The sequence below is a fragment of the Anabrus simplex genome, chromosome 1 (assembly GCF_040414725.1).
Source record: "Anabrus simplex isolate iqAnaSimp1 chromosome 1, ASM4041472v1, whole genome shotgun sequence".
Classification (NCBI taxonomy): domain Eukaryota; kingdom Metazoa; phylum Arthropoda; class Insecta; order Orthoptera; family Tettigoniidae; genus Anabrus; species Anabrus simplex.
This window is the reverse complement of record NC_090265.1, coordinates 1305657896-1305679259: the sequence shown is the minus strand read 5'-3', so window position 1 is coordinate 1305679259 and position 21364 is coordinate 1305657896. Positions and strand designations below refer to the sequence as shown.

General features: G+C 36.9%; 1 protein-coding gene across 1 annotated transcript in view; it reads left to right on the top strand.

The window, feature by feature from the left end:
- para (paralytic) overlaps nt 1–21364 on the top strand; it is a 947817-nt gene that overhangs the window by 214739 nt on the left and 711714 nt on the right. The window contains exons 5-6 of the mRNA XM_067137715.2: nt 784–875; nt 19874–20086. Of these exons, the coding sequence (XP_066993816.2) occupies nt 784–875; nt 19874–20086 (305 nt within the window). The remainder of the gene's footprint in view (nt 1–783; nt 876–19873; nt 20087–21364) is intronic.

The following is a 21364-nucleotide window of genomic DNA, read 5'->3' as shown; positions in this document are numbered from 1 at the left end:
ATCTCCTGGGTATCGTGACATACTATTGGTGATGTTGTGAACGTTCACAATAACATCTATAATATTCAGATTCTGATAAGCTGTAGGGCAAAGTTTTGATTAGAGATCATATAGTGCTTTGACAGGCACCATTACTTACACTGCCTGCAAATTCTGTATCCTTTTCCTCTGTACAACTACTGTACTTTGCAAATAAAGAGAAATATACAAAACGTTCGTATGCGAGTGATAGTTATTGGGGGCTAACCATTATTGTGTTTCTGTGTTATAGTATGACTATTTGGAAAATATCCATTGCTCATGTGCACTTCTGTGATATCTTACATACTGTTTCCATAAGTTTATACATATATGTTGGTCTGTGAAGGTAATTTTATGACAGTCAAATGGTTAACATATACTACTAATTTGTGTAAGTCATAAAAGACTTACTTCTTTTCAAATTACCAAATAAGGAATCATTAGTACTCATGCAGGGCATAATGTTTTTAGATCTCTAGACAGAAAGAATATTTTATATTATTACCACAAACCCTAGAAAGTCAAAATAAGCATTCCAAAAATGCAATTACATAGAGGAAGAACAGGAGATCACTTTAATTTTGGATTTTGTTGCAGATTTTGATGGATGGAGGAAATAAATTTGTTCAGTTACACCTTGTACATTTGATACTCTTGTAACTAAAATTCATAACATCAATAAAGTAAAACTGCTAGTTGTGCATGATGGGATAGTTGAAATATGTTTTTAAGTTGTTCTTATATGAATAATCCTGTTTTCAGTTATGTTACCATGGGAATAGATCTAGGAAACCTGGCCGCCTTGAGAACTTTCCGCGTATTGAGAGCTCTGAAGACTGTTGCCATTGTTCCAGGTAAAAAAATCATAAAGCAATATTCTTTATAATAATATTCTTTTTGAAGGTTTCATATCATGACTGTCCCAAACTGAGTTTGTCTTCTATAATTTTGTTGCAATATATATGTAGGGGGAGCTGGGTAAGATGACAAATCGACCATAACTTTTGTAGTATTATGCTCACTAAGTTTGCCACCATGTGACCTTGGGCCCAATATCTCACATGTATAATTTTCACGTAGAAGGAAATTCCTTTCAGTCTGAGACAAGCAGTAGTATGGGATTGTCTGTCTGGGGCTTTGCGTGAGGTATGTGCAGGAAGCTTCTATTCCTAGTGTGCTCTCAATACAACTAACCAATTTCTTTTCTTTAAATAGCAATGCATTTCCAACTTACTTCAGTGTTAACGTAATCTTGATTGTAAGACTTCTGTCGATTATAAGGGCAAACCGCTTCCTAAGCAACCTGGCCAGTTATAGGCTACACTTTGTCACCCATAACCCATGCTCTTACAGTAATTCCTAGAAATTATCAGTGGAAAATGGATAGACGGAACTGGGATGAAGTAAGCATGATAGCCATAATATATGCTGTCAAGGAATCTCAGATGTCTTTTAATGCCACTATGAGCAATGCCATTAAAGTATTTGAAGCATGTAGAACTGAGCTATTCAACCCACAAATATTTGATCAGGAAGATTACTCTCCAGCAGTGACAGTAGAAAGAGATTACGAAGAATAGCACCAACCTTCTACCTCAGGAGCACATGATGAGTGTAATGGACATGCAGATATGCCTTTAGTCCCTGATACTTCAATTTCAATAAACGATACAGCTATCAGTAATTACTGTGATAAAACACTACAACCTGAATTGTCAAAATAATCATAGCCTGGAACGTCAACAATGATTATTCCACCACTACCTCGCTCTCAAAGGCATGTTACAATGAGAAAAAGAGCTAGGAGATCAGCATCCATCATATGTACATCATAGGACATGCTACATCAAATGTTATTGGCTTTACATCCCACTAACTGCTTTTACGGTTTTTGGAGCTACATCAAAAAGAAATGCTGAAGAAAGAGCAAGAATATAAAATGCAGAGAAGAAAAATAGCTAGGCAGTTGGGCTTCATATCCAAATCTGGCAATAATTGGCACAAGAAAATTCTGCATGCTCTGTGTGTGAGTAAAAGTATGGTCATCCTCCAAATGAAGACTGGATTCAGTATGATAACTGTAAAGTGTGGTGGCATGAAGACTGCTCAAGTTATTAGGGTAGTGGATGGTTTCTCTGTGATATGTGCAGTTGAAAACTGTTTCTTTGCAGTTCTTGTATTCAGTATAGCGTACAATAGTTATTAATTTTAGCATGAACTTCTAAAAATTATTTTAAACTCATTTTAAAGTATTTTTAATCATTTTACATTTTATGTTCTTCAGAAATGTATGTCCTTGTGGGTATAGTACATTATTAAAACATAAAGTAACTTAATTTTAATTATGTGTTCCTGGAACGAACTTCAGTGAAGTTCTATGCTGAAACAGTTGAGAAGAATGCTTGTCATCTTACCCCATTGGGTTAGTCAACTTACCCCGGGCACAGGACAAGATGACGAATTTACATAAAATTAAACTTTATCACCGGTACTTTATAAAAAAGCTATAAAACAAGAATTTTCAACATTGGAGAACAGTTGCATGAAAAGGTAAACAGTAATAAACATGTCATCACAGGCATAAAACACGCCATGTTCCATCGGAATGTCGAAAGGAAGCTCATCATCAACTTGCCCCTTTCTCCCCTACAAGTTATAAAAAACCAACAGAAGTTTCAAGCTAAGAAAATAATTGATACAGCACATGTATAATTTAACATCAAAATGCACAAAGTCTTCAGTATAATCTTTGTTACTAGAGGATGTAAGAAAAATGACTTCCCAGATTGCTGTGTGCCTGGATTTTGCTAGATGAAGAAAGAGAATAGCAAGTATAAATGATATGAAATGAAATTGTATGTTTGATTTGAGGCCCGTAGGGGATCTTCGCATCGTAATGAGGATGAAATGATGTTGAAGGTGGCACATACACCCAGTCCCCGTGCCAGGGGAATTAACCAATTATGGTTAAAATTCCTGACCCTGCCAGGAATCAACTCTGGGACCCTCAGAGGCCAAAGGCCAGCACACTAACCATTTAGCCATGGAGCCGGACAGTAGAAGAGAATATCTGATGTAAAAGTCAGATATTTTATATTATTACCACAGACTCTAGAATGTCAAAATAAATGTCTCAGAAATACGATTACATAGAAGGAGAACACTTTAATTTTGGGTTTTGTTGCATAATTTGATAGTGGACCTGAACACCAAATGATATTTGACCTTGGAGTTTCTTAGGGTGAAGGACTGTGATGATAGAGGTAAACATTTCATTGAAACAGTCATCAAATATGCTGTAGATGGTGTGGGTGTGAATGAGTATTAAAAGATCATTGATAAGAAATTTGTTGATAATCAGTGACAGCTTAGCTATTTGCCTATAGCAGAGATGGTCAAACACTGACTTACAGGTACATATTCACTGATTATTGAAGCACTCTTAAGCTGAAATGTTTTTCCCTTCTGCTATTGATTCTCTCCAATCTGAGATTCTGCTACCACAAGTATGATTACTGAGTGCAGTGCTGCAGGTGGTGCAAACACCAAATTTGTAATTTAACATGCGAATGAGAGAGAGAGTCATTACACTTGTATGGTCTGTTAGGTATGATAGAATCAATGTAAGACATTTAACAATTACTAGGATAGAGATGTGTCCCTCTTGTCACTTTCCTCATGCTGGAGATGTTTAATAAGAGAGAAGAAGATGAAAATCAATACTGTCTATAAAGTTACATTTCTCTCAACCATAGGTAAACCTCTGTGAAATTATATATATAAAATTTGTCACCCTATACTATCAAGATAAAGCTTGCTAGATTATAGTCCTTGAAACTAATAACATGATCATCATCTTCATCTAAGTCAAGGGATTACTTGTAAGATATTCAAACCAGAATATATTTGTAGTAAAGTGCCCAATTTATTCCCGGTCAATAACACACCGTCCGTCTATACAAATACCGAATATATTAGATGTTACTAAACTTCAGAGATTGTCAACTTTACATAATAAACATTTACATTAAAGGACTAAACATTTGTTAATTTATGGAGTAAGTTGGCTGTAGAGTTTGGGTTGCATAGCTGTAAGCTTGCAATTGAGAGGTGCTGGGTTTGAATCCCAATATCAACAGCCCTGAAGAAGGTTTTTTGTGGGTTCCCATTTTCACACCAGGCAAATACTAGGGCTGTACCTTAATTAAGGCCACAACCACTACCTTCCCAAATCTAGCCCTTTCCCATCCTTGCATAACAGAAAATATTCTATGTGATAGTGTGACATTAAATCACCAGCAAAAAATAAAATAAAAAATTGCTAACCAAGGAAGATTTCTGTGGCCTAAGAAAGTTAGAAATATTCAGGCAAATGCAAGCTGAAAAGGAAAATAATGCAATGTTATAATGAAATTCCCGGTCTAGAAAGCCAAGAATAACGGCCGAGAGGATTCGTTGTGCTGACCACACAATACCTCGTAATCTGCAGGCCTTCGGGCTGAGCAGCGGTCGCTTGGTAGGCCAAGGCCCTTCAAGGGCTGTAGTGCCATGGGATTTGGTTTGGTTTATAATGAAATTATTTATGAACTGAAACATTTTAATATTTGCCTGTTAAATACAGTTTCTATTCTGGCCATTAACATATTTCTTTTCATCTCCAGATGAACCATAAATTGAGACCATAAAGAGCAATCTATGAAGAAAATCTTTAAACAGTACTGACTGAAGCAGCAAATGATTTCTATGACTTCCTCTTAGTCCTGTTTCCTGATATGGGGTTAGAGATGAGCTGAGATGGAATTATATGACATGCTTTTATGGCCAAATGCCCTTCCTGATGCCAACCTCAAAAGGGAACTATCGATAAGGTCATATCGAAACCGATAATGCAATTTTGCTGAGAGGACGAGGAGACCACAAAATAGCTATGTACAAAATTTTGCTGCCATTTCGAACTGGAAGATGTTGAAATCTTGATTCAAAATTCATGCAGCTGCTGGGCAACTCTTGCATCTTGCTGGCGTGGCGCACAGCGGAGTGGAGTTGCAGTTGTGCTGAAGAAAGATAGAATGAATTGGCAGATCACTATGTGCCAAGGTCACTTCAATGTTAGGGAATGAATGTAAAACCTAAATGAAGTGTGTTTGTTGCATGATAAAAACACAAATGTTTTGGCACCACGCACAACGAATGTGCACTTTAAGACCACATTGTTCTTCACAGTTTTCCTTACGTCTTTGAAGGCAATATTTTGCAGGCACTTCAAACACGGGAAGTTTCTCCATTATATAATTGGTTGTGAACCATGAATTTTTAATAGTTTCCTTGAACCATGGGTAAGAAAATTGAAAATGAATGAAGGATTACTTTTTCAATATGCTATTTCTCTGATAAACATCAAACCAGAAGTCTTCAGAAGCCAGCATACTGTCTGTTAAACAGCGAAAATTGTATCCAAGGGCTGTATTTTCCCTGTAGTAGCTGGGAGGAATCTGAAGGATTTCTATACTTTTGCTGGGAGGAATGTCTTCAAGACAGCATTTATCACTGTAAGTAGTCCAGGAATCTAACAGTACCAAAGACTTGTCTTCTGTGAATGGGAAGAAGGCTTCTTTAAACCAATACTTTAATGCTATTTTTTTCTTCCATTTTCACTCATATTGTAGCTATTACAATTATATTTTCGGCATTAATATTTCTTTGAAAACTCTCAGAGATAAGTTCCAGTTGCCTACTGTGGTACAATGAATAATTTTGGGAAAAGAGTACTGGCCATACTAACAGTAGGCATACAGTAGAACCTCGATAATTCAAAATCGGTTAATTCAAAATCCTGCCTAATTCGAAGAAGCTCTCATTCCCGGAAACATAAGGTTCGGTTTTCCATGTGATTTAAATGGTTTAATTTGAAATACTGATAATTCGTCATTTGAAGAACAATGTCGGTCCCATTACCGAAATTCAGACCTTTAATTCAAAACTGCCTTTATATTTAAAAAAATTGGTTATTTTTAGAGTAATTTAAATTTAAAATTTATCTGCGTCATGATAGAACGCGTCTTCCGGAATGTGCTGGGGTAGTTTTCACTACTTTCATTCACTTTGGTATGTCTACAGTGTGCTTCATATTTGCTGAGTTCGCGTAAAATCGTAATTCCTTTGTATTCGCCATTTTAATGAACACCATAACGTCACATAGCCTGCAGTGTCTGGAGAAGCAGAATCCGCAACACCGGCGATGCCGGCAGTTAGCGAAATAGCGTGGCTCATATAATCAATTCATACGCACCGAATACCATTGTCAATAAAGTCAAATAAATATGAAAGTTTATTTGACTTTATTGTACATTTCAGTACGGACCAAAATATGAGAATTGTAACATGTAATACCATTGTCAATGCCAGTGAAACTGCATTATTTTTAATGCCGAGCCCAAATGCTCTTAAGTTTTTATAGGAGGGAAGTGCCAGCCGGAAAATCGTACAAGGGGGTCATTGCACTGTGTTGCAATGCACACAGAAGCGAGAGACTTCTTCCCCTCATCATCGGGAACTTCAATAAGCCACAATGTTTTAAGGGCATCGAGCTCTTTCCATGCCAGTACAGGACATCTAAAATGCATTCAGTACAGTAATCGAAAGAATAAAGCACTTGCTCAAGGGAGGCAGCATAATTTATCCTCATCTTTGAATCGTGCATTATTTATTTTGATGCGTGAGGTTATGTTTGCCAGTGATTTATCCAAGTGCATTATTTGAATAATGCACCTTGTTGGATACATATCGGGAATAGTTTTTTCCAAGGCATTTGAAAGGTTTAAACTGTGAATCAAGGTGATTGCTTGCATTAATTCATCTTGGAGTACTTTGTGACATGGCAAAGGTTCACGTTTCTGAATTATGAGAGAAGTACCATGGCGGGAAATCGTACAAGGATAGAGTCACTGTACTGTGTTCTAATGCAGACGGAAGTGAGAGACTTTCTCCCCTCGTCATAGAAAAGTTCGATAAACCACAATGTTTTAAGGGCATTGGGTACTTTCCGTGCAAGTATAGGACATCTATAATGCATTCAGTTCAGTAATCCAATGAATAAAGGACTTACTCAGGGGGGCCAGCATAGATTTCTCCTCATCTTTGAATCATGCTTTTTCTTTTCTTCTTTCGCTGCATGAGGTTATGTTTGTCAGTGTGTTATCCAAGTGAATACTGTATTGTGAATTTGAACACTGTAAATACACCATCATCATCATCATCATCAGTTTTCCACTCCAGTTGCCCGGGTGTGGTTTACGAGCACTCTCCACTTCTGTCTGTCCATGTACCACTCTTCTCTCAAGACGACATCCCAGCTGACTCCTCTTGTTCCTATGTCCTCTTTCACTTGGTCCAGCCATCTCTTCCTAGGTCTTCCTACCAGTCGTTTTCCGGCCACGACAGTGTGTAGCCATTGTTTTGCTGTCCTTCCATCGTCCAATCGTTTGACATGGCCAAACCATTTCAAACGGGCCCTTGTCACTTTTTCATTCAGGGATGGGTACACACCAGCTTCCTCCCTTATTCTTTCATTCCTTACCCTGTCCCTTTTTGTCTTCTGTACCATAGTACGTAGGAACTTCATTTCTGCGGCTTGTAGTTTGCTATCCACTTGTTGGGTTGTTGTGCAGGTTTCTAGGCCATATGTTAGTATGGGGGTGAAGTATGATTGGAATAGAATCTGCTTTGATCTTACGGGAACTTGTTCGTTCCAGAGGAGGTTCCGAACTTGATGGTAAAACTGAGCTGATTTTTTAATGCGGTTGTTAATCTCATGCTGTATTCTGTTATCACTTGAAATGATGCACCCAAGATATTTATATTGGTCTACTGTTTCCAGCTGTGTACCTTCCAGCATTATTTTTCCCTTCTTCTTCTGCCTGTTGACAGACATAGTAACAGTTTTTGATTTATTTATTGTTAATCCGTGTGCTTTCAAATGTTCATTCCAGGTGTTCAGCCTCTCTTGGACTTCCTTCTCTGTATTTCCCCAGATTACCACATAATCTGCAAATGCAAATGCATTGATGTCCATATTGTTCTTCTGCTTAATTTCTTTCATGACTTCATCCATGACAGTGATAAAAAGTAAGGGTGAAAGGGTACTGCCTTGTTGCACTCCTTTAGTGGTTTGGAACCAATCAGAATTACCGTTTCCTATCTGTACGCAACTGCAGCAGTCTTCGTAAAGCATTTTAACTATCTGGATAAGACCTTTGGGTACATTTTTCTTTCTTAAGCATTCCCATATAGTCTTCCTTGGAACACTATCAAATGCTTTTTCGAGATCCAAAAACACTAGTGTTAAGTCTTTGCCCTTCTCCCAATGCTTTTCTAACAGTATTCTTAGTGCAAATATGAGATCGGTAGTTGATCGGTGTTCTCTGAATCCATATTGTTCTTCCTGTAGTTGTGGTTCTATTATTTTCCTTAGCCTTTTTTCAAGTATTTTCTCAAATATTTTCAAACCATGAGACAATAAAGTGATCCCTCTATAATTGCTACATTTCTTCCGGCTTCCTTTTTTAAAGAGAGATATTATTATTATTCCCTTTTTCCAATCATCTGGGACTTTCCTATCCTTCCATATTGCATTAATTACTCTATGAAGCCACTGTATTCCTATTGCACCAGTTGCTTTGATCATATCTGCACTGACTTCATCAAATCCTGTTGATCTTTCTTTGGGCATACTATTAAGGGCAGTCTCTACTTCCTTCCATGTTGGCGGGCTCTCTTGGTCAGGCTCATCATTGCAGCTTAAACTGACCTGCATGGTTACATCATTGGAGTCTTTCCCAGTACAGTTGTATAAATTATCAAATAGGATTTCATGATCTTCCTTATTTCTGTCTCTTCCCTGACTATGTTACCATCTGGTTCCTCTATTGCTGTTATGTATTCATTGTCTCTTCTTATATTTCGTATTGTTCGGTAAAGTAGTTTAGAATCAGCTTTGCTGTCTTGCTCTAGATTATCTGTGAAATCAGTCCAAGCTTTCTGTTTTTCTTCGGCCACAGTTTTCTTTACTCGTAGCTTCTGATCTCTGTATTTCTGCTGCAGTGCGTTTACTCTAGATTCATTCCTTTGACTTCCTTTTTGCATTTCTTTGTCTCTGGCTTTCCTGGTTTCATTTTTCGCTTTCACAGCAATCTTCTCCCGATCGTTCCACAAAGGAGTTTCTTTTGCCTTCATTTTGCTATTAGTTTTACCACAAACTTCTACTGCAGCTCCGACTATGCTTTCTTTGAATCTAGTCCACTCGATGTTGCCTTCTTGTAATGCATCTGATGGTAATTTATTGGCCACTTTTTTGTGTATTCAGCTTGTTTCTCTGCCTTCTTTAGCTCCCATGTCTTGATTTTTGGTTTCCTGTATTTCTGAGGTCTGTAAATTTTAATGTACTTTATTGTTGCGAAGAGAAGTCTGTGGTCACTGTCCAGGCTTTCACTTGGTATAACTCTGACATCGGTCTTTCCCGCTTCATTGTCTGATATAAAATAATCTATCAGAGTTTTAGTATCTCCATTCCAACTATATCTTGTTAGTTTATGACTTAGCTGCTTCTGAAACCAACTGTTGTTTATTCTCAAGCCATTCCTTACACATAGATCTAGAAGACTTTCTCCTTCTGGGTTCCTGTCTCCATAACCATGTGGACCTAGTGCATTTTCATATCCAAGCCTGTCTGATCCAACTTGAGCATTTAGATCTCCCATTACTTTGATATTTTCCTCTCTTTCTATAGCTTCTTCTAAATCAGTTTGGAATTGTTCTTTTTCCTCTTCATTACAGCCAGTCTGTGGGGCATATACCTGGACTACTGTCAGCACACTCTTGTTAAGAGAGATGTTCAACTTAATAATTCTTTCATTAACATATATTACCTCACTGATGACATCAATGTCCTCTCTTAATATAAAACCTACACCATTTTTGGCTTCTGTTTTGTTTCCATTCCAGTGTAGTTTGTATCCTTTTCTTAGCTTTCTTGTTCCTCTTCCCTTCCACTTTGCCTCACTCAAGGCAAGAATACAGAGGTTCCTCCTTTCCATCATATCTATCAGCTCCTCGCTTCTGCCAGTCAGGGTCAGGATATTTAATGTTCCAATTCTGTGTTTTGGACTCTTTCTTTTGGGCTTCTTCTCAAAACATCGTACTTGAACATCAGCCATACGGTCATCATACGTTGCAGATGTTTGAGAAGATGTGTCTATCCGGTATTTGTTTTGCGATCCGAGGCTCGTTTTGTACTTGAAAGCAATCGATATAACCCTTCAGTTGACTTGCTAAGCCTAACACTGCTGGGGATTTTCTGTCAGGGGTATTCTCCCTTAGCCTTTGGCAGTCCCCTACCTCACTGCAAGGCAGCAGCTGATGAATTTGTGTGTCATTTCCTACACAAGGGTTACATCAAACCTTCTAGGGGAAACTCCTCCACCCGTAGCTGTTGGTCTTCCCCTAGTTTGTCGGGTTTGGTATCGGCCGCCCAAACGGTACTACCTGCGACTGTCTGGGAGTCAGATGCGGTGATGGACTTTTCACACTCCTTGTTATTGTGTTCTTGACAAAGTTGTGAAAGAAAGGAGCAAGTAACCGATCATCTTGGGTCTGCAGACAGAGGTCTATCTGAGTCACAAGAGGAAAGGGCTGACAGTAGATTATCTGGCTTTTGTAGACAACAGGGTACTGATCACTGAATCCCTTGAAATAGCAGCAATCCAGGTCAATGGTCTCAGAAGACAGGTAGCCAAAGCAGGACTGGAGAGAAAACAAAGTACTTTACCAACATCAAAGAGGCCAGCTGAAAGATGTCACTGGAACAGGGTAAAATAAAGCAAGTGGAGAAATTTAATACATTGAAACCTCATTAGTGCATTCCTCATTAAGACGTTTTCTCACTTAGCACATTCTAAATTCGAAGTCCCGTTTCACACCGCTCTGTATAAAAAATACCTCACTTATGTCACAAATTTTCGCTGTTACTGCTTAATACGATCACATTTTTCCTAGCCTTGAAAATGTACTTTGTCATCCCTTGTGAAGGGAACATGATTTATTCTTTCTATGACATATTAAAACACAGATGACACAAATAATAGCACTTGCCACTGGGAGCAGGTCGTGGAAAGTTGTGCAAAAATGGGAAATGGCCTTGAATTCCTGAACTTTACAGGAGTAAATTACGTCTTTGGGGAGCAAGTCGTTAGCCTCAGGAAAGTTCAGTTTTGCTTGCTGGTTTTCAGTGATGTTGCTAAATAACCAGGTAAGCCTGTTTGAGCTAGCATTTAGCATTCCATTCAGAAGTTAAAATTAACTCTGTGTTGAGTGGTATAGTGATGGTTAGCGAAGATTTGTCGTGTAATAGCCTACCTATTGATAAGGAACATAATTGTGTGAAGTTGACTAGCATGGTGCTTATTTGTCTTGTAGTAGCCCAGTTATGGATATTGAAAAAGTTGTGAAATTGCTTACTAATGAAGAAAAATTAAAATTCAGGAAGTGGACAGGGGTGGTGTATATGTTGAAACTCGCACCTTCAAGTTTCGATTCAAGTCGATTGAAGCAAATTGAAGTATTGTCTCATTCAGGATGGTGGTCAAAGTCATTCTCTAGCACACGGCCAAGTTCAACCTCCAAATCATTTTAGGTCTATAAGTGTGACCAGAAATCAATGTTTAATAACCCACTGGTCTGAAACATTTTTTTGGAAAGAATGTGACCTGCAATATGATGTTGATACTTTTATGGGCCCCAGTCCAAATGCTTTTATATTTTGTTGCCTGGTGTTTTTCACACCTTTTAGTACACTGTTGTTGTTTAACAAACCGCAGTGAAAAAGTTATTGTACTTGTTCTGTCGTCTTTTTTGCACCTTTTAATACTCTCCTCTCATCTTTAGAAGCGGTAGATAGGCTATATTTTTCACTGTACCCATATATACATGATGTAAAATGTCCGTGTTTTGGAAAAAACATATCAAGTGTTTACATATTCCTGTAGGATAGTTTTTATTTATGTATTCAATAATAGATTTTCTTACTTAATACATTCTCTTTTATTTGTCCCCTGTAGAAATATCTTAATGAAGATTTTACTGTACGTTGGTGACAATACTGAATCCAGCTTGTCTGTGTGAGAGTTAACAAGGAAGAAGTAGCCTATCAACTGACGAAAACCACCAAGTGATCCCTGTCCTGCAATCTGAAGTTGAAGTACTACACAACAGCCCTGTATACCATTGAGCACTAGTCATCAAACAGGAAAGGTTTGACTGAAAAACTCAAAGTCAGAGAGAGAGAGAAGAATTCTCAGAAAGATCCTAGGCCCAGTACTGGAAGATGAAGATTACAGGATATGCCACATTCATAGCTCTACTCCCAGATAGAGAGACTCTCTTACTGAGCCAAGAAAAGGAAGGAGAGAAGGGTAGCTATCTATGGTCTTTAGGCAAGATTATCTCCAAATAGACTGACCAACTGCCTGTTCAGCTTCTGGCAAAAAAAGGAAGTCTGTTCTAAGTGGCTGAGAAGGTCATAAAAGAATTGAGGCTGACAAACTTACAAACCAGACTGTAAGACAGATCCTGAAAAAAGTCTGTGGTTTTCAAGAAAATCCCCTGAAGAGCAAAGGTACCCCTGGTCAGAAGAAAGAAAGGAGCTACACCAAGTGCACATGCGACAATACTGGGGAAAGATCAAAGCCCAATGGCTGAATAAGCATCGTCCCAAGTAGATCTGTTCAAAGTAAATGAATTTCTGTGGGTTTGAACTATAAACCAAACGCTTGTGAGATATGATGATAAAATGAATGGAACACTTACTAGGATAATCACAATGAAGGATAGTCAGTGGGCAGGGGGGAGGGGGAGGAGAAAGAGAGGAGAGAATACATCCTGTGCTCCCTCTGCCCCAGCAGTGTATTGCTATCATCCATTTTAGATTCCTGTCTTTGATATACAGAAGCCTGGTATTTCAGGATCTTGAAATGAAAAAATCAGCATAAAAATGTTCTTAAACAGAAAATGGGACTACTGCTTCAATGTATTGGGTGGCCACACAATCCCTTCACCTGATATTTTCCGCTTGAAATAAACTTGAACATGCAACTTAGTATACATGAACTTTACTACTGTAAGTTACAAAAATTAAATCTGCTACCTGTGTTGTATTACTACTGTTTTGTGGTTAATGATAATTAATTTCTTTTATTATCAAAATACTTCCTTTTGCTTTCTTCCTTCTTTATTCCATTTTGCCTTGTTTTCTTCTTTTCTTTCACTGCTTCTCTCACCTTCTCATTCCATCATGGTGTCTCCTTTTCTTTCACTCTTGTTAATGTTCTACCACAGGCACACTCTGTCCCACTTACAAATGCCCTTTTGAAGTTGGACCATCCATCTTCCATATTTCATACTTCAATAACTGGAATTTGTTGTTTCATTCTCTCCAGAAATTCTTCTTGTACATTCTTATCTTTTAATTTCCAAATTTTTATTTTACTCTCTCTTAACTCCTTATTTTTTTTTTCCATTTTCCTCAATCTCATTTTTGCTATCACAACTCTATGATCTCCATCGAATGCTTCTCCTGGTAAAGCTGTTACATCCTCCATCAACTGTCTGCACCAGAAAGTAATCAATTACTGATGTTATTCTTCTGTCACTGCAGACATATCTTGTAACTTTCCTGCTGTTTTTCTTCCAAAACCATGTGTTGCCCACAATCATTCCATTCCTCTCACAAAAACTCAACTAGTTTCTCTCCTTCTTTATTCCTCTTTCTATATCCATATGGTCCGATTACTTCTTCCTTTCCTTGTTGTTTGTTGTTTATCTCCCATTATAATAATTTCCACATCGGTTATCTCTTTCTCTAATTTCTCCGTTCTTAATATCATTCTCTTTGTTCCCTGTCTGTAGTGCATATACTTATATGAACTCCTTCACTTTGTTCCTCATTCGTAGTCTAATTTTTATTATCCTGTCACTAATGTATTCTATCATATTTGCATACTTTTCCAGCTGGTTTGAAATTATCAGGCCCACTCCATTTTTTGCCTCTCTGCCACCATTCCAGTATAGTGTATATCCGTTCCTCATTCTCTTCTTTCCTTTCCCCTTCCATTTAACTTCTCTCAACCCCATCATTTCTACACCCTCTTTCTCCATAAAATCCACCACTTCTTCTGCCTTTCCTGTCAGGGTCATAAGGTTGATTATGCCCACCGTCATGATGGCCCATGTTTCACAATTCCCCCAGTGCCCAAGGAAATGCATGTCACTTGCAGCTGTGAGCTTGCATTCGGTAGATAGTGGGTTTGAACCCCACTGTCGGCAGCCCTGAAGATGTTTTTTTCTTGATTTCCCATTTTTACACCAGGCAAATGCTGGGGCTGTACCTCAATTAAGGCCACGGCTGTTTCCTTCCCACTCCTAGCCCTTTTCTTTCCCATCGTCACCATAAGATCTATCTCTCTCGGTGCGACTTAAAGCCAATTGTAAAAAAAGAAAAAAAAAAAGATGTGAAAAAAAAGACATTGGTACATATGTTGCAAAATTGTAGAAGTTATTCGTGGACTTGAATGATGAATTACAGAAGCATAAAGAAAATAAGAAACATTTTAAACAGTCAAATTTTATATACACTGGGAAAATATTCCATCTAAACATCAGAAATTGAATTTTCTTTTTGAAAGACTCTGTACAGTTGAATTACACAATCAAAATTCAGTGGAAACAAGTATGTTTGTGGCTCGTAGTGATTCTGAAAAGAAGTAGAAAAATTCTGGAAAATCCAAACCACAAATGGAATGAGCAAGGAGAAAGTTTCTGTGCAGTAAATGTAAACACTTAGGTCACTGGGCTGCAGAATGTCCAAAGAAAATGAGAGATGACAGTATCAGTAAGCAATCTAATAATCAACAGAAAAGTGAGAATTTTGTGTTTCTTTTGCATATTATGTGCACATCTGTTGTAAGTTATGATGCTGCAGATAAATGGTCTGCTAATGTTGTGTTTCAAAACACATTACATATACAGTAAACAGCCCTTCGTATTGTATACAGAATTTATTGTTCCTCGAGTAATCTCACTAAGCAAACAAGATGTGAGAATGTATGCATATGGACAAGGAATAATAATGATTCATATCTGACAAAATAATACGTGGCATGATGCTAAAATGAAAAATGTCCTTTATGTACCTGATGCAAGTGATCAGTTGTTCTCAGTCAAAGCAGCATCACTGAATAGATATAGCTTATGTTAGATGACAGATATGTTCAAATTCAAGACAAAATAAGAGGAAACACAATGATTGCATGTGTGAGCAATGGCTGGTATGTGCTGTGAAGCCAAATAAATGTATTCAAGTGAACTTGGCCACACCTTCTGAAATATTGCAAGTGTTCCATGACAGATTCAGTTATCAGAATAAAGAGCATGTGAAGAGAATTTTGAAACAAATGGACATCATTATGTCAAGTTGCAAAAAATAATTTTGTGATGGATGTGTGCTAAAGAGTCACAGACTACCTTTGAAACAGCAAAAGGGTGGTCCAACTATAACTGGTGAATTAATCCAAGCAGATGTGAATAGACCCATGAACTTGGTGTTCTTTGGTGGTGCGCGATATTATGTGTGTTTTAAAGATTACCATAGCAAGTTTTGTTGAAATTTCTTTTTGAAACAGAAAAGTGAATTGTGCAGTGTGCTTGAACAGTTTTTGAATGAGATTCAGACAAATGGGCATCTTGTTAAGAGATTCAGGTGTGATGGCAGTAAGGGATTTGACAATAAGCAAGTTGCGTAAGTGCTTGCAAGAAAGAGAACAGAACAGTATATTACTCAGCAGTATACTCCTGAACAAAATGGTGCTGCAGAGCATGAATATCGCACCATCGTTGAATCTGCACGTTCACTGTTGAATCTCAGCAAACTACCAAAGAGACTGTGGGCGGAAGCATGTAATACTGCAGTATGTCTTTTGAATCATGAAGAAAAATCATCTGTTCTAAACATGGCCTGTAAGAAGACTGGATCACCTGAAGAATTTCGGCACTGGATGTTATGTCCATGCAAACAAGAAGTTCCAGTCAAAGTTTAATGATAAGGCTGTTTTCACTAAACTCATCGAATATGTCAATGTCAAGGATGGATTTCAAGTATGGATTCCTTCTAACAAGAAAATTGTCCTTTGTCATGATGTGAAATTCAACCCAGAAGTTGCCTATGATTTGCAGAGCAATGTAGAGTTTGAAATTTCTCAGGATAAGGCTATTAGCTAGATCCAGTCCAGTTTCTTATCTACAAACTGCCTGGAGAAAGTCCATTGTAACTATCAAGAAAAATTATTTTAGTGAAACTGAAGAGTTTACCTGGATGAATTAAGTATCCACCACTTGGATACATTGGACTTTTTAACTTGTTTCATGTATATTTATGAAGGTTTCCCTCAAAGTGCTAATTTATGCTTTTAAATATCTCATATCTGTTACTGAAGATGGTATGATATGTACCAAAGCTGGTCTAAAATAAATTAAAATTTAATATAATTATATAGAATTGCTTATTAGGTGGAATATCTTCCCCAATTTATTTTAGGTATCAATATCAGCACGGAAATGAAAATCATCAATTATGATACTGAAGAGTTCATCACGTTATCTGCTTTTGGAGGAAGTGACGAAGAAGGGGATTCATCACATGAAGAAAATGGAGCTGCTGAGGAATTATGGAGATGCAAACAACAGAAAAGGCCTACATGGATACAGAGTAACAAATTTGTCAATGACAAGGATACAGAATCATTATCTGATGCATAGCAATCATATGAAAGAGAATCATAGTTACACGCCATTTTTGAAGAACTGGAATCTTTTAAGCAAAAGTACAAGTTGGAATTAGTCAAATGTCCAAAGAATGTAAAAATTCTACAAAATTGTTGTGTTTTATGTAAAAAAATGCAATTAATGGAAGTAATAATTTCAACGCTTGATTGGTCACAAAAGGATATGTCGTGTCGGTGCGACGTATAGTAAATAACAGGAAAAAAAAAAAAGTCCAAAAATATGAGATCGATTATAAGGATACATTTAGTCCAGTTGCATATTATGACACCTTTCAAACCCTATTAGCTGTAGCAGCCATAATAGGTATGGAATTGGAACAGTTTGATATACTTTTTAAAATTGGTATTGTAGAAGAAGAAGTACATCATACTTAGAACAACCCGAAGGCTTCGATGGTGGTACTGCTCGGGTGTGTCTTTTGAAAAAAGGAGTCTGTATGGACTCAAACTGTCGCCATGTTGTTAGAACAATCATTTCTAAGTATTTACGATGAAAGGATTCCAGAACAGTGCTGCAGATCTATGTCTCTTTTACCAAAGACCAACAATAAACACTTTGTGTTGCAATTTGTGTTGATAGTGGATTTATTGTTGGAAGTAATAAAAAGGAAATTTATGTTTTCCTAAAGATTCTAGAAAGGGAATTCAAAATGACAGCAGGTTCTCTTGATAAATTTTTTAGGCATGAAGATGGGTCAGTCATGTTAATGCAAGGAAAGCTTACAAAGAAGATCCTGGGAAGATTTGGAATGGCAGAATCAAATCCAATCTCAACCCCAGTTGCTCCTGAAGAAAACAATTTGGACAAAACACTTTCACCCAAAGTGCCTTACTGTGGGAAGTCTCACATATCTTACAACAGCAACTTGTCCAGATATTTCCTTTGCCATAAATAAAGCTGCAGAAGGCAGGTGTTAGAAATTGGAATCAAGTGAAACGCATGTTCCGGTATTTTGAGTGGTAATAGAGACTACAGTAGTTCTCTACAAGAAAGGAGGTAAGTTGAAAGTCTACAGTGATGCAGATTTTGCTAATGATAAGAGTGTAAGGCATTGGGCAACTGGAATTGGTGCAAAATTCTCTGATGGAGCCATATCATGAAAAGAAGAACAGCTGTTTGAAAGGCAGTAGAAAATGTGAAATACCCAACATAATTTCAAAAGAGAGAATAACAGTGTTATTAGTCCTTGATTTCTGAATTCAAGTCATTTGAGCTGATACTGTACATTGAAAAATTTCATATCAGTTTAGGCATTCCATTTTCATTATCACATTGCACACAATGCAACAATAACTAACAATCCTATAGGTAAAACAGAGTTCTGTTGAGGTGGGAGGAGGGGGAGGGGTTACTTGCTTCTCACCAGTGAAGCTGTGGTGAATTCCAGCGAATGCATGCAGGATTTTTGAAAAGAGAAGTCCCTTCCCTGTGGTTCAGATTCAACGTAAAACTGAGATTCTGGGACTATGATCTTCATTATTGACAGCCACGTAAACTACAAGCTTGCTTTCTTAGTACTGTGTGTAAACAAATCAGAATGTTGAGAGAAATAATTTTCTTGAATCTAAATTGTATACATGTACCAGAATACTTTTATTTATCTACATTAACATTATGGTAAGTTGTGCATGTTCCCCACTTCAAAATCCTATCAACTTCAGCCATGATCATGATCAAACCCACAGTCTTAAACTCAAAGGACTAGCTTTCCTAATAATTATACTTAGAATGCTGAGTTCATGAATAATGATGAGACAATAGATCTTTTGCAGTTAGGTAATCATCTAGTCTTCAGAGATGCTAGAATTGGAACTTTATCATGAAATAGGTTTATCAGTAAGCCATGGGTCTCTTGCATTTAAACCCATAACTTTGAACACAGGAAATGAGTGTCTAACCAGCTGCACAGTGCAACTATTCTTCATCTAATTATTGTATTAGCCAGGCTGCGTAGCTCAGATGATAGAGTACAGGCCATCTGACCCCAACTTTGCAAGTTCAATCCTGGCTCAGTCTGGAGGTAATTGAAGGTGCTCAAATACCTCAGCCTTGTATTGGTAGATTTACAGGCATGTAAAAGAATGACCTTGGCACCTCCAAAAATCATAGAAATAGTGGGATGTAAAACCAATACCATTATTATTATTATTATTATTATTATTATTATTATTATTATTATTATTATTATTGTTATTGTTTTATGTGTGTATTTAGAGAAAAATATGTACATTATATTCATTTTCAAATTGTACGAAGGAGGTATTGTAGTAGAAATAGTTGGAGAACCAAAGAGTCTTAAGTTTTGTTTCCTCTTAAGTATTTTTATTTTATTTTGATAGTTATTTAAGCATTTAAAGGTTGTTTTTTTTAAGTTCTTGGAACCTTGTCAAAAGTCCTTTAGTCCTACACATCATTACTTAATGACATTTCAAATTTCTACTAATGCTTATAGAACTGAATTTTACCATCAGAGTATAGAAATGTTGTCAAGTACTAGTAGTATGCTTTCTTTGAACTATAGATGTATGATATTTATAATACAGGTTTTTCAATGAATGAAAAATAAATGGATCTAGAAATTAATTTCTTTATTTTTGTTTGTTTGTTTGTTTCTTTCTTTATATTCTGAGGGCTTGGAAGTACCTGTTCATATTGATAGTGAATTATGTGGTCTTATAATTTGTTGGCCAATACCCTCAATAATTAGAGAGCATTTACAAAGTTTATGTATTGAAAAAACATTTTGTCTTTCCACTTTGATGACTTTTCAGTTGTAAACAAACAATAGAGTTGTCTGCACATGGTGTTTTTTCTATTTTTTTTTTTTCAAGGCAGTAACCAACCAACATGTAGTTGATTCCTGTTATGATATATTAAAATAACAGAAGTAGGTGGACCAAGATATAAATTACATACATGAAAGTTATAATCAAACACATATACTTATATATTTTCTATTTTCAAGGTTTGAAAACCATCGTTGGTGCTGTGATTGAATCTGTGAAGAACCTACGAGATGTGATCATCCTTACTATGTTTTCGCTCTCCGTGTTTGCCTTAATGGGACTCCAAATTTATATGGGGGTCCTAACGCAGAAATGCATCAAGAATTTCCCCACTGACGGATCATGGGGGGAACTCAATGATGAAAACTGGCACAAGTTCTGTTCCAATAGCAGTAAGTACTGTTTGTTAGTTTTTTTTAAATTGTTGCTCTTCTTCCATATTATCAGTATTGCAGTGATTTTCATATCATTCACTTATGTTCTCTTCTCTGCTTAATACCCTGAAAAGCATCTTTGTTAGGTACTTATAATAGAGCCCATGAGTCTCCAGTCATATATATGATAAGAGTGCTAGTCATTAAGCATTTATTTAGAGCTTTATATTTAATTAGTTCTTTGCATTTAATGATGAAAAATTCTCACTTCTATTATATGTATTTTGTAATCCTTCAATTTTTCCAACCATAATAGAATGTTCATAGTGTTCAAGAAAATTTTTTACCGTAATATAAAACTTATTGTCACCTAAAATATGTCAAGAAAAGCGTTCACTTTGTTTTGTCAAAACCCTAGCTCATTTATTCTATATTATTGTACATATTAAATGAAGCCTGCATGAAAAAGTTTAGCTGCCATTATGCTTTGTGAGTTACATCAAAGGAATTCCATAAACTGCCTTTTCAATAGTATTTCTGTAATATGAAATAAACCAGTGGGCAGCCCTAGATAAAAGCATGCAGTGTACTCTGACCAGCCTTTTACATTTGTCAACGTAAAATGTAACCTCCCAGACTAATTCTTAGGATGTCATCTCCGTATGAAGTTTGGCGATCCAATTGATTATGATTACTTGCGAAACAGTGGCGTGGAAGATTTCAACAGAAGTTTGTTCATACCTGCAGCACAAGTCTTCAAGCCATAAATTTCTCACTCTCCCCACAGATCTTCATCCTTCAATTTTCTCTTCAGTGATAGGTTGGAGAAATTCATATAATTCACCTCTCATGACTGTGTCCAATGTACCTGAGCTTTTGATCCTTCATGGTTTTTAGAAGCTCTTTTTTTTTAATTATTTAACAAGTTGAGGACTTCCTCATTGGTCTTCCTTTATATCCAGGATATTCAGAGCATTCTTATGTGTACATTTGTCCACCTGTCACCCGGCAGCCCCGGGTTCGTTTCCTGGCTGGGTCAGGGTTTTTAATTGTAAATGATTAATATCCCTGGCCTGGGAACTGGGTGTTTGTGTCATCCTTAATGTTCCTTTCCTTACATTCAACACTATACACTTCCTCCATTCCAATTACATGCAGGTTCATATCACATAGTGCCAGTAGGGGCAATGATCTCTATAGGTCGATGCCCCAAACAGTTAGCATTTTTAAAAAATGTGTACATTTCAAAAGCTTCAATCATCAACAATGCAACTAAATTAAAAGTGGAAGTTAAAA